General features: G+C 34.8%; 1 protein-coding gene across 1 annotated transcript in view; it reads right to left on the bottom strand.

Moving 5' to 3' along the window:
• LOC139901807 (uncharacterized) overlaps window positions 1-13308 on the bottom strand; it is a 23119-nt gene extending 9811 nt beyond the window's left edge. Inside the window, exons 1-2 of the mRNA XM_071884483.1 lie at window positions 13234-13308; window positions 12005-12104 (exon numbers count right to left, since the gene is read on the bottom strand). Of these exons, the coding sequence (XP_071740584.1) occupies window positions 12005-12104; window positions 13234-13308 (175 nt within the window). The remainder of the gene's footprint in view (window positions 1-12004; window positions 12105-13233) is intronic.
• Between the last annotated feature and the right edge of the window lie 5734 nt (window positions 13309-19042).

The following is a 19042-nucleotide window of genomic DNA, read 5'->3' as shown; positions in this document are numbered from 1 at the left end:
CGGAGCCAAGTGTTCATACAACTTACACCTTTACCTCTATTCTTGAACTAAAAAAATGAAAAACAAGGAATAGAATCAATAATGACACTCTTCTTGATTGAATGTGTGTTAAAGACGATTCCATTCCTGAACCTCCAGAAACTCCACAAAGTTGTTGCAACGATAAGGTACAAACGTTCCTTCCACAACGAATTATGATGGCTATCATCGATCCAACTCGCTAGTTCCTCCCATGACATTATCGTGGTTGGGATGTCCATATTTGTCAATACACGAATAAGGCCCCAAATCTGCCGTGCAAAGATGCAGGCGAGAAAAACATGGCCGACGTCTTCAACACCTATGATATCGCCTATATTATACATATTTGGAATATCAATTAATGCGATATTATTTCTATTTTAAGCTAAAATGTGTCTATTTTATGAACAATTCAATGTTTTATGTGCATGGAATAGTTAATGTGACTTTGTAGGAAAAGTGATGAAAAACTTAAAAAAGGGGGAAAGAAAATGATATGAGGCTAAAGATTGGATGATGTTTGGATGAGGAATAAAAAGAAGTCGAAAAACAGTAAAAACAGCTTCACTTTGTTCATTTAGCTGTCGTTTGTCATATTGAAGAATTCTAGAAAACCCAGAACAACATAAAAGAGCCGATGGCTAGGGAAAGGGCCGCCAGCTGAAATGATAAATAGCTCCCGACTATTTGAAGAGCCGGCTACTGTCATAAGGGATGAATGAAGATCAAAAACTTGGAAAAATATAATTTGAGCTGCCAGCTATTGAAACAGCCGCCAGCTTAGCTCAGAAGGTTCTAGAGAGTCAAAAGGGTCACTGGATGTAACAATTCTACTTTTTTCGTTACTTCCGTTAACTGTGTGTTAATTTATTTAACGTTGCTTACTTGAAAACTTGTGTATTTAATTTTAATTAAATGCATACTTTTATTTCGAATAATGAAATACGTAGAAAACGTCACAGTTTGAATAACTGCAAAGATGTCTTTCGGGATAACGAACCATGCGAAGTAAAAATTAATAATTATTAACTTAGAAAAATAATTATAATTTATTAATTGTTTTAATATATTGGATCATTTGGTTGTGTTTAAACGATCGTTTAACGTTCCGGGACTTCGGTACAGTTAAACAAAACTAGAAACAGACCACAAGTACATGTAACTAGACAAAACGAGCCCGGGAACCCCCCATGTGGGCCATTCGGCCGAACCCACCCCTACCCATCTTTATTTTATTGTTGAGCCACTTATGATTGACTAGTCCATGTTTTTAATTTGATTAGGGCTTAATTAGAATGTATAAAATAGCATGCAACTCACATAACCCTCACATAATACCCTAATCAGTCGACAACCTCTCCTCCCTCTCCGCTCTTTCTCGTTGACCACACACACACCTCAAACCACATCATGTTTTGTTTGTTTGCTTAAACAATCTACACGAAGGTTGTTGTTCTCATCATCCTCTACGCGTTGATATAAGTAATGTGATCTCTAGAGGTATAAAACTCAAATAGTAAATGTTATAATAGCTCAATCCATGACCAATTGTATGTGTTTGATTGCTAGATTGCGTTGTTTTGACGTTTTGTGTAAAATTCATTTTTGAAACTGACCTAAACTATATGTATGACATGAAATCAGTAGGTTATATGTATCTAGATAGAAATCCATCAAAAAATTAATAAGTTTGCTCGCAAGAATCACTCGATTTCATTTAGAATTCCTCTCGTTATGCTTATTTAAAGTTTTGACATGATTATGCGTTGAATGCGAATTTTCTGAGTTGAATGCTTATTTATTGAGAAAGTGAAATGTGTACCATCAGAAATATAATAAAAAATCACTTAAGTTAGGCTTAAGATTCATGCAACTCGGATTCGTAATGTTCATGTTATGCTAGTTTGATTGTTTGAGACTACTTTTGTTGATTGACACTTAAAACTGATGCAAACGACTAATTTAACTTGATTTCGGGATAATTTTAATTTCTGAAAATTAAATTATTAGTAATTCACTTTTCATATAGATTATGCATTCTAATTGTTCTTCGATGTCCGGAAAATCGCGTCCGAAAATGACTACCTAATTAGAGTCAAATCTGTCTCGTATGCACATCGTTTGGTCTAACATGAACTAGAAGTTGATTAGAGACATGTACTTCTGATATGTTGGTATTTGTATGTTAAAAAGCATATTACATTTTAATGTCAACATCTGAAACATAATACATTATGTGCTACATGTGTCCTAAAACGATATGTTTGGATTCTGTCCAAATCAGAAACTCCGAATTCTTTTGCAAAACTGTACCAATTGTCTAAACAAAAAGCTTAGATATTTTTACCACTTAAACTTTGGGATGTTAGTAATCATATCCCACTGGCCATGTGTCAATTAATAAAACTGTTGCGCGTGCAGAAACAGCCTTGGTGAAAATCGTATGAAACATGAGTTATCAGTGGCGGATCTTGAACACACTTTCTGATGGGGCTGATCTTGAATATAATTTCCAGAAGGTTAATCTCGAACATTGAAACAACCCAACCCGTATTAAAACCGGCCCATAAAATTTTTTCCTTTTAATACGCTTTAAATAACACTTTAGGTCCCAATTGTGTTTCCATAAACATCTTTAATACAATAATAAGTTTAATAACTTTAAAACATTTAATACATTAGTTAATTGTTCAAACGGACATACACGACCCGACTAGTTTAGTTTCCAACAAAACCGAGCATGGTGATTTGGGACTACGCTACCCAAATCCTAATCGAATACAAAAGCAAGATCTTCTTAGCAACCTAGCCAAGATCTCTAATCCCCAGGCTTACCCGAGCCGCCAAGCATGCAACCTATAAAAATAGCAACAACGAGAGGGTAAGCTAACGCTTAGTGAATGATAATATACTACATACATATATATATAAAATGGACACGCCACACAAATATCAAATACGCATACCGAAGCATCCATGTATAAGGCAACTACACTAAGCATACCGTACGATCTCTAAGCAACAAGCTACAGATATCAACAAAGTATAAGTTCACCAACGACGATGTGAACAACGCCAATAAGCTACACCCGGAGGGTTAGCTACAACACAACATTACATCAATATATATAACAATATAAAAACGTCCAAGGTTAACCCCTTAACCCAATACCGAGAACCAAATACCACAATGAAGATTGGCCGAACTACACGAGCCTTAGTAATCCGAACCCACGCGAGATTACTATCTTCACAACATCAAGGTTGGCCGAACTACACGAGCCTTAGTAATCCGAAACCACACGAGATTACTACCTCAATAAGATGACCGAACTACACGAGTCACCATGAATCCGAACTACACGAGATTCATTTCCAATAAGATGACCGAACTACACGCGTCATCGTGAATCCGAACTAGACGAGATCCACTTCTCCAATTCAAACCCACGGTCACGGGATTATAAAATCCACCACATCGGGGTTATCCACATCACGACAAATCAACCCTTCGCCATTGGGGTTATAACATCCAAATCACAACCACGTGTGATAACGTACACACAAACGTGTACCTCGCCAAAGGTGGTCAATCAAAACGCACAACCGTGCCAATTGGACTCATACCAAATTCCATCAAATCCACCTATATGTGAAGTGAGCTCTATAGCCGAGAATCACTTCACCCGACCCGCACCCATCCTACACATACATATGCATATAGGATATTAACACTCACCTTAAACGCCTTGATGAATGCTTCCAAGTAATCCGCAACTCGTCAATGGAAAGTACCTATTCCATTAACACAAATACAACAACACACTTAGATTGGATTTACAAACCAACCCAATTTGACACTTAGTGCAAATTCGACCTAAATGCACTTCCAAGTACAAACCGCGCCCAAACTATCCAATAATTACTAACACAAGTGATAATGGTCCTAATATGCCAATTAAACCCAAGCATAAGCGTTAAACACCAATCGTTCTCAAAATCGCCCATAAACCCTAATTTTGACCCATAAGGTCAAAATCTCACCATTTACAAGTTTTGACACCAAAACAAGTTTAACTCGATTTTATACTTCAACTTAATCCATTTTAAGTTTACAAACCTCATCGAATCGATATTCGGGTCATAATCTTCAACAAACCCTAATTTTGACTCTAGTCAAAATTAGTCAACCACGAAAACCCTAAAAATCTCCAAAACACCAATAATCACTAATGCTAGTGATTGTACACCATTTACAAGTCTTAAACATGGTTAAACCATTGACCAACCCAAAACCCGCCTTTAACAACAATAAACCTGAATATTGGTGTTAATCTCCAATTAACAACTAAATGGGTTTCACCTATGAATCATACAATCAAAAGCCCCAAAATTGAATGAAGAACACAAAAATGAATTTCGGAGTTAGAGCTTACCACTAGTATCACCGTGTAGCTAAGAACGAGGAGAACAAACTTGTCAACTACGCCAAAGATCAAATCCCGCTTCTTCCTTTCCAAAAATCCCTTTGAAATCAAATGGGTGTTTGAGTTTTGAGAGAAAAATGAAAAGAAAAGGAAAATGAAATTAGGAAAATGAATGAGTGGATGAGGTTAAAGCCTCAAATCTGGCTCAATCGTGAAATGACCAAATTGCCCTTGCTTCTCATTTAATATTACAAAAATCCGGCACCAGTTTGCCCAGAATGCCGCGCCGCAGCCTAATTCGTCGCGCCGCGACCTATAACTAGGTCTGGGATCATTCTTTGTCCTACTTCTGATCTCAATTTCAGTCCATTGCCGCGCCGTGGCCTCCTTTGTCGCGCCGTGACACAAAGCACGATCTGAGTCATTTTCTCCTCACACAAGACTTAACACTAGAAAATGTCCCGAACCCTTCATACGCCTATCGTACATACCCAATTCACCTATAAATCATATACGGGGAAAAAATGGGGTGTTACAACTCTCCCCCACTTAATTTCGATCACGTCCTCGTGATCCTAGTCACGAACCCAAACGGACCCACACTCAATGGTCCTCGAACATGTATTCCGAACCGACTTCTACCACAATTTCACTAACCCGAAGGTTAACCCAATGACAAATTACACACTTGCTCGCATTCTGAGACGTACAATACACGCAACAACCGAAATCTACAACGATCCCTTCGACAATTCTTCTCAAAGAGTTACCCTTAACAACTAAATCGTCACCCGCGATTTATCAAATTCCACAATTCCGAGCACTAGCACTAACTCAATCCCTCACATCGGGAAAACTCAACCAATTACGTATCGAGATATCAATTCCTTAGCATACCCTTACCGAGTACGACGCTAAAAACAACCAAGTCTCAACCTAAGGTCAGCAACCCGAAGCGATGAAGACCGAACCAAACGAATCCTTACGGATAACACCAATCACTAAGCATCCCTTGTAGTGCGCAATACGACCAATACGCAACTACCGTAACATCATAACAAACGGTTAAGACCGATAACGCCCAAAACGACTATGGTAACGTTAATCCCAAGGTGTACAAAATCGACTATCGTCACACCCGTAACAACATGTGAGCGAAACACGGCTATCGCATCACTAATCATACAACATGGTCCTCACGACCCCACCATCGGCGTATAAAACAACCGATAGTTCCCATAGCATGGTCCTTACGACCCCACCATTGGTGTATCAAACAACCAATATATCACACGACATGGTCCTTACGACCCCCACCATCGGTGTATAAAACAACCGACAGATCACACAACATGAAGGCTGGCCGAAAACACACGCGCCTTAGTGAATCCGAACTACACGCAACTCACTACCTTCACCACAACAACAATCGAGATTGGCCGAACTACACGCGCCTTAATGAATCCGAACTACACGAGAGTCACTATCCCGGAGGAATGACCGAACTACACGAGTCATTTGTGAATCCGAACCACACGAGACTCACTCCTCAATACAATGACCGAAACCACATGAGTCATTGGTGAATCCGAACTACACGCGACTCACTTCCACAATAAGATGACCGAAACCACACGCGTCATCGTGAATCTGAAACCACACGCGATCCACTACCATGATGAAGTCAGCGGACCCGAAGATCATGCTTCACCAATCTCAACATCGGATGAAGTCAGCGGACCCCGTCAACGGTCATGCTTCACCGATATAACACCTCGCTCATGATTAAGTCAGCGGACCCCGAAGGTCATGCTCCACCAATCGCATACTCCCATGATGAAGTCAGCGGACCCTAAAGGTCATGCTTCATCAATCACCAATACCATGATGAAGTCAGCGGACTCCGAAAGTCATGCTTCATCAATCAACGCCCTTTTGGCCTCGAACGAAGAATAGCGTAACATCGCGCTCTGCTACGCCATAGTGAATCCTAACGGATACCACTAACCATTCACACACTCGAGCAAGAACCACCTATATCAAACATAGGCACAAAACAATAATTCTCTATAAGAGAATCCGACACACACCTCCCTTAACCGAAGGATTTCACCTTGCTCACCAAACACGTCCATTATCTCTCAACGAGATTTACCACATTACCACCTCTGTGATAATTCAAATCCAAACCATAAGTACAATTTATCCGAAATTGTAATCTACCACAAATCGACCAAAACCAGGTCTCGACAACATTTTCCGGATCTACCAAAAGCATCATCCGAAATCTCACACTAAAACTTACTCGTGCTGGAGTGTAACTCCCCCACTTGGAACTACGTCCCATATCCACAACTCGTACAACCGTACAATGCTACCAAGGGTAGACTTTATAAATGATTGGGCTCACACGACCCATCACCATATCTTGCTCCAGCCTTGAGCACACGAAGGATTTCAATCAATCCTTAAACACCTCGAACGAAAAGTGTACCACGATTACCCGAACCATACCCTCGCAATCATCCAATTGCTTTAGTTTGTCAAATTTCACCCGATCACTCATGTACCTAAGGGTTTCACTTCGGTACCCTAAGTACAATGTAACCACAACACAATCGGAGTCGAACACCACGCTGGTAGGTATAAAAGAGGCACCTAATGTCGCGTCACGTAGACTCCTTTACCAACATACATCGAGATTCAAAACACTCGATCTCAAGGGTTCCAACCACCCAACGAACCTCACGGTCCATCAATCTCAACACAAAAGCGAACACGCGCTTAACAACCGAACACCAAAACCCATTTCCATGGCTTGGTAGAACATTCCCCAAATACTAAGGAATGCTTGGTTGCACCAAGTCTTATGCCCTTCTCCCGACAATCCAACGTCACCATAGGGTACTTCCATTAGGAACGTCAACCATAACAACCATATGCACAACACAAAACATTTTACAACTCAAACTCAAATGGCACTTAATACATACTCAAAGGGCATATTTATTAAAACGAAACGTACTTTAACGTCTCCTTGCCGCACCCGTCCCCGCTAACTTGGGACATTCCGACTTACGATGTCCTTCTTCTTGGCAATTGAAACACACCATACCATCACCCTTTGGTACCGAACATTCCCAAGACTTGTGACCCCTCATGCCACAATTGTAACATCTAGATGCACTAGAATCCGGTATACCCATCCGCGTACCACCCGTGCTCACACTCGGACCCTTAGTCCTCTTACTCGGAGCACCATACGAAACAACCCTTCTCTCACTTGAAGGTTCACCAATCTTTGATCGCGTATACGACTCGAAACCTCTAGCCACGGCGAATAATTCCGCAAAAGATTTCGCGTGACCCCGGCTAGTCTTATTCTTCAAGTCATCATTCAAGGTTCGATAGAAATCTTGCATCAACTAATTATCATTCCCTAAATACTCCGGGCAAAAATGAGCCTTCGCCATAAAGGTCGTCTTGAGAGTATTCAAATCCATAGAACCCTGTTGCAAATTTCGCAACTTATTACGCATTTCCGACAAATTGGCTGAAGTCCGGAATTCCTCGAAGAATTCCTTCTTAAACCCGTCCCATGATAACTCCATAAACGGTTCACCACCGACAAGATCAATCTTACCATCCAACCAATCCTTTGCCCTACCCCGCAACAAACTAGTAGCGAGTCTCGTCTTCTTCTCAGGAGAGCATTCAATAGTACGAAAACACCCTTCGACATCCGAGATCCAAGTTGTGCTTACCAAAGGATCCGGTTTCCCGTTATACATCGGGGGTTTAGTCCTCATGAAGCTCTTAAGGCAACGCTCCATGTCACTACTACCCCAAAATTCGGAATACTCCCTATCCATTTCTTCTCGAAACGCACTCATTTGCTCCGCAACGGCGGCCGCAACTCTAGAGTTAAACTCCTCGTCATTCGTCTCGATCTCGTTTCGCGTCTTCATTCTAAAGAATGCAAAATGATTAGTCCACAAACGTATAAAGCAACACGCATAACACCGCCCCATCTTGCTCAACACTCGTCGTACATCACTTGTTAGACATGATTTGCACCCGTAATAAGGTTTGCAAGTACTTATTACGCACACACGTCGTCTCAACTCGTTAGTACAATGACCGCCTCGCTCGATGATATAACCAACACAACGACGATTCCACGCGATATAAACACACGCAAGGGAATAGCATCACAACACAAGCCAAACATCCTAGTTAGTCCACCTACAAACAAGGCACTAACTATAACCCGTTCTGACCCGTTCACCTACAAGTCCCGCAACAAATAAGCACACACAAAAGTCTAAGTCTAGGCACCTATCTCAAGTCGCCTAAATCCCTTAGACCATGCTCTGATACCACTTGAAACGACCCAACCCGTATTAAAACCGGCCCATAAACCCTAATTTTGACCCATAAGGTCAAAATCTCACCATTTACAAGTTTTGACACCAAAACATGTTTAACTCAGTTTTATACTTCAACTTAATCCATTTTAAGTTTAAAAACCTCATCGAATCGACATTCGGGTCATAATCCTCAACAAACCCTAATTTTGACTCTAGTCAAAATTAGTCAACCACGAAAACCCTAAAAGTCTCCAAAACACCAATAATCACTAATGCTAGTGATTGTACACCATTTACAAGTCTTAAACATGGTTAAACCATTGACCAATCCAAAACCCGCCTTTAACAACAATAAACCCGAATATTGGTGTTAATCTCCAATTAACAACTAAATGGGTTTCACCTATGAATCATACAATCAAAAGCCCCAAAATTGAATGAAGAACACAAAAACGAATTTCGGAGTTAGAGCTTACCACTAGTATCACTGTGTAGCTAAGAACGAGGAGAACAAACTTGTCAACTACGCCAAAGATCAAATCCCGCTTCTTCCTTTCCAAAAATCCCTTTGAAATCAAATGGGTGTTTGAGTTTTGAGAGAAAAATGAAAAGAAAAGGAAAATGAAATTAGAAAAATGAATGAGTGGATGAGGTTAAAGCCTCAAATCTAGCTCAATCTTGAAATGACCAAATTGCCCTTGCTTCTCATTTAATATTACAAAAATTCGGCACCAGTTTGCCCAGAATGCCGCGCTGCGGCCTAATTTAGTCGCGCCGCGACCTATAACTAGGTCTGGGATCATTCTTTGTCCTACTTCTGATCTCAATTTCAGTCCATTGCCGCGTCGCGGCCTCCTTTGTCGCGCCGCGACACAAAGCACGATCTGAGTCATTTTCTCCTCACACAAGACTTAACACTAGAAAATGTCCCGAACCCTTCATACGCCTATCGTACATACCCAATTCACCTATAAATCATATACGGGGAAAAAATGGGGTGTTACAAACATACTATATGATACAATGAATATTTATATAAATCAAATAACTTATTAAATATCATGTAGATCAATATATAATTTAAAAGTTAATTTTGTGTTTTCATATACATTTATTGTTAAGTAATCTTAATATAATATAATTAGTATACCTCATAGTTAAATAATTATAATATATAAAATATATTAAAAGGCATGAGCCTCTTACTATTCACAAGGGCATTTCCATCTTTTTACTCCCTTATTTGCTAGATTAGATTTGTTACAACAAATGTCCATATAACCTTACATCGTCAGTCCTATAACTGACGGTAACTAACGTCCGTTAACTAAGTCAACAAGGATTTCACTATTCACAAGGGCTTTTCCATCTTTTTACCTCCTTATTTACTAGATTATATTTGTAACACCAATATTTCATATAACCTTACACTGTTAGTTTTATAACTAACATCTGTTAACTAATTAGGTCAACACCATTTTTTCTTGCACTAAATATACATACACTCAAAAATTGAAAACCACCTTATTACGTTCAATTAATCAAATATATCAACTGACCGTTAATTAAAAAATCTGCCACCTTCAATTAACCGACCAAAATCAGTCCACAGCGAAATACGGGTTTTTTTTACTCGTTACAAGTCAATTAGGAATACACTATTGTAAACAAAGAAAAGAAAAAGACAAATGAAATAGAGAAAAAGTAGTCGATGTAAAAAAAAATGACTAAAGAAATATAGAAAAAGTAGTGAGTAAGAGATTGAACCTAGGCCAAATTCATATTCAATCATTTCAAATTAGTAAATGCCAGTGAACCAACTTAATCTTTATTTACTAATCTACATAAAATTAGCTCTTCTTTAGTATAACACAATTATAATTATCTACGTTCTAGATTAAATTAGCTAATAACTATAACTAATAATAATAATAATAATAATAATAATAATAATAATAATAATAATAACAATAATAATAATAATAATAATAATCTATATCTATATCTATACTTCTATAATATATAATATACTATATATTATAACAAAGATGAAAATAGACCATCTTAAATAACAACAACTAATCCTAACCTTCTATTAACTAATTTAAAATAATCTCAACAATTCATTTTCAAAAAATTTCCTAATGACATCATAATTATCACTTTAAATTGTTTGATTACCAAAACACCCTTCTAATCAATATATTTATCTTAAGAATAGATGTGAATTTGTAGTAACTTACTTAAGGTGTTTAATTTGAGCAAATTAAAATTAATCCTCAATATGCTTATTTTACGTTCAATTTAATCCTCAACCAATTTTAGAGTCCATTATATACTTTCCACTATTATAGGCTTAATTCAAGCTCATTTCCTGTTATGATATCTCCTGCCCAACTTCCCCTATTCGTTATTCTGCACAAGATCAATATCAATAAATAAGATGGGTGACTAACTAATGTTGTGATTACGTTCAATTTTAATTTTCCATTTTTCATTTTCAATGGATGATTCAAGCAATGAAGAGCAGATCCCAGCAAGTTGGATTCTCTATCTCAGTCAATTAATGTGTTGCGATAAAACTCCTAATCACATAAGATTGAATTTCTAATGTTTCTAAAATATTATGCTTTCTTTCCCTCATCCTGATTAATCGAACATTTCATTTGGCCATTTGTAAAATTTAAGTTTGCAGTTTAAGAGGTATAATTGATTGCTATTTGCTAATTGATATGTTCTTTTATATTTGTAATTAGTTATTATGTATCATGTTTGAGCGCATATCATTTCTTCAAGACGTAATAATACTCTCGTCACCTATTTACTTATATAACCTCAACACGTCCATACTATATAGTGTTGAAAATTCAAAACTTGGATGTATATTGATAGAGTAAATAGAAGTGGATGAGTTTTTCATTTCTGTACTCCTTATTATACGTTAACCTTTCAAAATAAATAAAAGAGTATGGTCTAACTGACGTGAATGACTTTTAAAGTGTAAAACGTTGTCGTTTGGATTAAAATATGCAGCTTGCTTTTTTTTTTTTTTTTTTTTTTTTTTACGAAAAAACGAAAACTCATATAGAAACGAGGTCATTTTCCAAAGGAAAACGCCCTCAACAGAAAATACAAAAGGACAAGGAGAACCGGGGAAGCTCGCGCCTATAAAGCAACCAAACAAACAAATACTATCTATAACGAGCATCCCTAACATCTCGATAAAAACCTTACAAACATATGCAGCTTGTTGGCTGCAAAGTTTTGCAGCTAATATTTTCCCTTTCTTTTTATTAAATCACAATTTAATTACATTAATGTGTATTGCTAGACTAATTTAAGTATGAAAAAAGAAATTATGTGTGTTAGTAAATACAAATTCAAATTCAAAATCACAATTACTACCTTTTCTTAAAATAAGAATTTGAAAAATCAATATTATTAAATATCAATCGAATTAATCAATCTTATGTATAATTAATGTGTAATTCAAAATCTAAATTCAAATTAACGAATTTATAGTTCAAATAATTAACGGAAAACAATTTAATAATATTAATGCAATTTATATAATTAATGTGTAACTCAAACTAATTACCTATAATTAAGCCATTTCAAAAATAAACCAATTAACATTAATGATGGTGACAATATCAATTAGCTTATATTTTTTTTCTGAATAGGTCATATGTGTTGGCTATTTAAAGTGTTGTCATTTCACAGTTCTATTCTAAAGGCGATGATCACCACCGATTTCTAAAGGTGATGTAACATCATGTCTTAGGTTATTTGTGAGATTATGCGTTTGTATAATTTTCTGATTTTGTGTTGTATTTTATTATATTGAGCGTCGCTCTGACATCTTTTTGGTTGATCTTGCTTGCAGGTTATGTCTTCATACGGATACGACACAGTTCATAATCATTGATATAGACCGTATGATCATGTAGTTGGTAGTGTAACCCCATTATATGTAAGTGGGTCAAGTTCAGTCTTGCTAATAGGGTTTGTTTTATATCTTATACTAAAACTATACTATTATTATCTACTTATTGAATATAACTCGAATCGTTTCAAGAAAGTTATTGTTAATATAATCCATTATTTGAAGAGACTAAGAGCTGAAAAGAAGAAGCCATTAGTGCAATTACTTCTTATAGGATACGGGTTTTAATATAGGATACGGGTTTTGATATAACCATTGTTGTTATAGTTGCAGATTAGAGTAATACTTGCAGGTGCTATCGTGTTTCATAATTACGTAAACAATCAAATGTACGTAACATTACTTTAACACTGATTTTACTTTGGTTTAATTAATTGGTTATGACTTATGAGTATGTGTTTCGTAAATCTTTCTAGATAAATTTAAAGTATAGTTCATATTATCATTGGGTGTTTCTAATCTTAAAAACCTTATCCATCATCTCAACAGCTTTCAGATCTTCCTCAAACTTGTTAGAACCACCATCCCTTTCAATTACAGCCATATCTGGAGTAGTAATAGTACTGATAAGAAAATTATGGATCGTTTTAAAAGATTACCAAGTTGGATTTACACCTTTCCCGCTCTGATACCAGTTATAAGTTCACAGTAATTGAACTATGAACACCAGACTCTCAATTGAACAATAAATAAGAATTATAAGAACAAGAATTGAGAGAACACGATATGAAATATATGTTTTATAATATTGATCGTGCCAAAAGATACATCAAATGAAAAGCACACGTCCCTATTTATACAGATCAAAAACCAAATCTGGAGATTTGGTTTCCAAAACTATTTAGCTATAAATATGGAAAAGATAAACTAAAAACAAACCAAATTTGCTAATAACTAGGAAGTAAATTCTGGAGATAAAATCAAATCTTCAAAACAAATCTTCTTAAATAACAAGCATATCTCCAGAATATTCTATGGCTTTTGCTTCAAGAAATCTTCAGGCGTTTACTCCAGCAATTCCAGAGTCTACAACTTCAGACTCTAAACCTTCAGACTCTAAAATCTGCAAAACACTTTTGACTCATCAGATTATTATTTCTATTTTCCCAACATCTTTATATCTTAAAACATAAGTACATAAGTAATTGGCTGTAATCTTTATATGTAACTATTATGCAACTTAAGATGACTGCAATAAGCATCAGTTTGAGCTAACCTTTCTTATGATTGGTTTAATGTGTATTTAGTTTGAGGCATTATGATTTTGAAAGGCGCACGTTCATTTTTTTACAATTTTGAATAATCGTCTTAAACATTGGCTTTCATGGCTTTATTTCTATTACTTTTCCGCCCATATATTACACAGTAAAATCAGTATTTTAGCCCTTTTAAACCTTTTGACCTATAGCCTATTACTTATAACATATAACCACAATTCTTTTCGTTTTACCTATTATATCATCTTTGAAGCATATCTATAATTGGCCCATTTATTAGTATATGGGTTGGGGTTGTCACCTCTTTCTCCATATAATTCCTCCATTAAGAGTCATTTCTCCACAACACATGTGATATAAACGTTTAATAATGAAATAACTTTATAACACAATTCTATTATGTTTTCAGTTCACCGTCTATTAACTTTGGCGTTTCACTGTAAAAAGTTGATTTTATTTCAAAAAAAAAAAATACTTAATATGGAAAATGGATAAACACAAGATGAATTGAAGATATTAGAAGAAGCTGAACTTGAACAATTTTAAACACATGACGTTTGCCTATTGAAGGTAAAAATTAAGAAGTGTTGCATAGTCTCAAGTGGTGTAGATTTGAAGCATTGAACGAAAGAAAGTGCATATTAAATCGATGGTTTTATGGTGGGATATATGGGTGAATGACCTAAAGTTAGTGGGTTCTAACTGAGTGGGTCTAAACAGGTAATATAGTATCTATGGTTATGAGTAGATAAGGGAATTGTTTCATGAAATAGATATACTCCATTGATAATTCTTATGTATATAAAATTCTAGCAAAATCTATGTGTTTAAGTATGAAACGACCCGTCCATATTAATATAAACGCAGTACGTTCTCATTGGTCCCATAGCGAGGTATTTGACCTCTATATGATACGTTTTAGAAAATATTGCATCCGTTTCATAAAAAACACATCATTATTATACATAATGCATATTTTAAACAAGTGGGCGATTATTTAAGAAATAATCCCCAAAATAAATCGGTTTCCAAATACTATACACGTGACGTAACAGTCGAATATAATACATGACAAAGGTTTTATTGAATGCAACACTTTATTTAAATAAAAGTATGAGACTCCATGCACAACTTGCTCAGATAATGCAACAGCGGAAGACTTTCTTAAGGACCTCAGAATAAACATGCATAAACAGTCAACACAAAGGTTGGTGAGATATACAGGTTTATCATCGATATAAATATAGACCACAAGATTTCATAGTTATAAATATATGTACACTCGCAAGTGTATAAAAGTATTCTATAAGTTGTTGAGCGCTTCGGTAACCATACTTAACCATTAATGTGGCATATTCTCTTTATTATGAAATCTCCCTACACTGTACCAAGTGTAGGAAAAATGAAGTACTATGCAACCGTTTACGATACTATAGCGACTAGCCCGGTTGGGGTTGTCAAACCCGATAGATCTATCAATAGGATTCGCGTATATGTGATGACCCGGGAATTTCTGACCAAATTTAAACTTGAATCTTATATAGTTTCGACACGATAAGCAAAGTCTATTAGATTGAGTCTTGAAATTTGTGAACTGTTTAAATAGATTCATTTGACCTTTGACTGTTCCCGACGATTCACGAACCATTAATTGTAAATAGATATGTGTATATGGAAATATAAATAATAATTCGAAATGTAATTTGAAGTATTGTATGTTGTTGTTATTAAAATGTAATAAAATAAAAATAAGATATTATAATAATTATTATTTAAAATATATCCATATATATAAATAATGTATACTAAAAATGAATATTAAATGAATGTAATATACTCGTTTAATGTTCCAATTGATATTAAGCATGTTAAATTCAAACTTAAGTGATTTTAAAATAAACGTTGATCCGAAAATAAGAACCTTATTATGAATATATTTAAAATCTATTTGAAGAACTTTATTAGTTCGTACCTAACTTTCCACTTTATATTTTTACAAGCTAAATTTTCAATATGTAATTTATAATACACATATATTGGTATTTTGTTTAAATTTTAGAGTACATAGTTAATAACTTTCATTAAAAAGCATTGTCATTTTACGTTGATTAACAAATGACCATTTAATGTACATGTTGAATCATTTATTTTCAAACGAATATTGATATGAGTTTTTGGATTACTTGTTTGAATTATGTTCAAAAATAATACCCAAATTTATATATGTCGACAGAATCCTTATAATATATATGATGAATTCATTGATTTCATTTGAATATTTTCTTATTACTGTTCTTGATTCATACCCAAAATTGATTCAATTAGAACATTGCATATCATATCTACTTGCATATTAATTATTCTTTTCTTCCTCTTTACCTTATATCTATTCTGTCTAATATCCAAGGCCACATATATACATCGATATGCATAGATGCATATGAAGAGTCAACCACCTACCCTATATCCTTTCTGATTTTTATTCCTTTCAAACAAACACTATGAGACAAACCCTATTACTTTCTGTTAGATATCTCAATCACACCTATTACCCATTGTCTACCCACTAACTCAACAAGTCTCACAAGATTCCTTAACATTATCTGTATATGACTATTATTAAATTGATTGCTTATTATTATGAATTATATGCTTATATAGGTAGTGGATGTATCAACAAACTCATCACCCCCTAATTAACCACTTATGTTCCTTCTCGAGAACCATGATCACCACCTCACGTACTCTCTCTCTCTCTCTCTCTCAAAAGATATCACTCTCCCTCTCTCCTTCAATCTCGATCGACAAACACTCCTACACCTTGTTTATGTTCTGTCCGAGACACCCTATGACCACCCATCCCCGTCGGCCACTTCCACCATAAACATGTTCCATTATTATTATCTTCTTTGTAGCCGATAACCACCACAACTATATTTTTCTCCCGTTACTGTTGCTACTACCTTCGTTCTATTATGATTCGATTAAACCTTCATCACCACTGAGAACCACACGCTACCACGTATTGTTCTTTTGTTTCGATCCATCTGTTTCCACGACTTCTTCTGTTTATATCCCCACTGTTACTTTACTGCAGCTGCAGCTGAAATCGTCTTCTGCTTCTTTCTACGAACATCCAAACCCAGTATACCTGCTGCTCGCAACCTGCTCTTTTTTCTGCTTTTGGTCGATGAAAATGATAGAAGAAAAGATAAAGATAATGATGATGTTGTTAGCTGAATGATTAAAGGGGGAACCGAAGACCCCACTTGTAATTTTCTACTCAACTTACTTGATACATGAACTGGACTCTAAATCGATATGGGCTTGAGTAATTCGTTTGGGCTAGCTATTATTGGGCTTGTATCACGAAACCATCTCCTATAATTGATACAGCTATGTTTTAAATTCCTGTTACTTCATCTGATTTAAAATCAAGATGATAATAATGGCTAGGTTATGATTCTGTGATAATAAAGAAAGTTGGTAATGATAAGTGATGATGATAGAAGTTAGACGAGTATAAAGATGTACATAAAATAACGACTTTGATGATTAATGGCGATATTAAGACGAAGACGATGATAATTTACGAAGAACAATTATGATAATAATATACGCCGTTAAGATGATGATTGATAATGATAAAGATGATAGATGATAGTTTTAAAGAAATAAAAAAAAAAATTAAAGGAAGAAGATGAAAGGAGAGCCGTACGTTACGGGTTATATAAATTTCAGTTTAAGATTTTATCAGAAAAGCATAAACAGAAGGGTGGTAAGGAGGGTTTGTACGTGAGCGGGAGGTCGCGGGTTCGAGCCCGTGGAAGGGCATTTTATTTTGGAACTTATTATTGAGGTAGTCACCATACTTCTTATTTATTATTCTTATTATTATTATTTTTAGTTATTATTATTATTATTATTATTATTATTACTAGTAATTATTGTTATTGTTAATTGTTATTACTAACATTAATAATATGTTTAGTAGAATAAATTAAAAAGAATTATTATTATGATTATTACTAGTATAACTATTATTAATATTAAAATGATTAGGATTATTATTATTACCATTAATAAGAAAATAATAAAAATTATTAATACTTTCTTCAATATTAGTACTAGGATCATCTTTATTATTATTATTATTATTATTATTATTATTATTATTATTATTATTATTATTATTATTATTATTATTATTATTATTATTATTATTATTATTATTATTATTATTATTATTATTATTATTAACATAAGTATTATTATAAACAATATTTATTATTATTAGTATTATCATTATTGATAAAGTTATTATTGTTATTATTGTAACTCATTATTATCAAAACTCTTATTTTTAAACAAATAGATATTTTGAATATAAAACATACTTATTATATATACTACAATTATATTAATAAGCCATATAACTATATATAAAGCATATTAACGTTATTTATATAAAAACTTACATACAACAAATTAGGTGTTTTTCAGATATAGATATTTCGATATAACTATATAAATAATAATGATTTTCAAATATATATACAAACAAAATACATAATATATAAGGTCATAAGATATGAAATTGTTCGGTTACGAATATATATCTTAATATATATACGAATGATATAGGTTCGTGAATCTGAGGCCAACCCTATACTTGTTCAATATCGTTCTATGTATTTTTACTACAAAATACATTATGTGAGTTTCATTATTCCCTTTTTAAATACTTTTGCAATATATATTTTTGGGACTGAGAATACATGCGCTGCTTTTATAAATGCTTTACGAAATAGACACAAGTGATCGAAACTACATTCTATGGTTGGATTATCAAATCGAATATCACCCTATATAGTCTGGTAATCTAAGAATTAGGGAACAGAAACCCTAATTGACGCGAACTCTAAAGATAGATCTATCGGGCCCAACAAGCCCCATCCAAAGTACCGGATGCTTTAGTACTTCGAAATTTATATCATGTCCGAAGGAGGATCCCGGAATGATAGGGATATTCATATATGCATATTGTTAATGTCGGTTACC

The sequence above is a fragment of the Rutidosis leptorrhynchoides genome, chromosome 3 (genome assembly GCF_046630445.1).
Source record: "Rutidosis leptorrhynchoides isolate AG116_Rl617_1_P2 chromosome 3, CSIRO_AGI_Rlap_v1, whole genome shotgun sequence".
In the NCBI taxonomy this organism is placed as follows: domain Eukaryota; kingdom Viridiplantae; phylum Streptophyta; class Magnoliopsida; order Asterales; family Asteraceae; genus Rutidosis; species Rutidosis leptorrhynchoides.
This window is presented reverse-complemented; position numbering and strand designations above follow the sequence as displayed.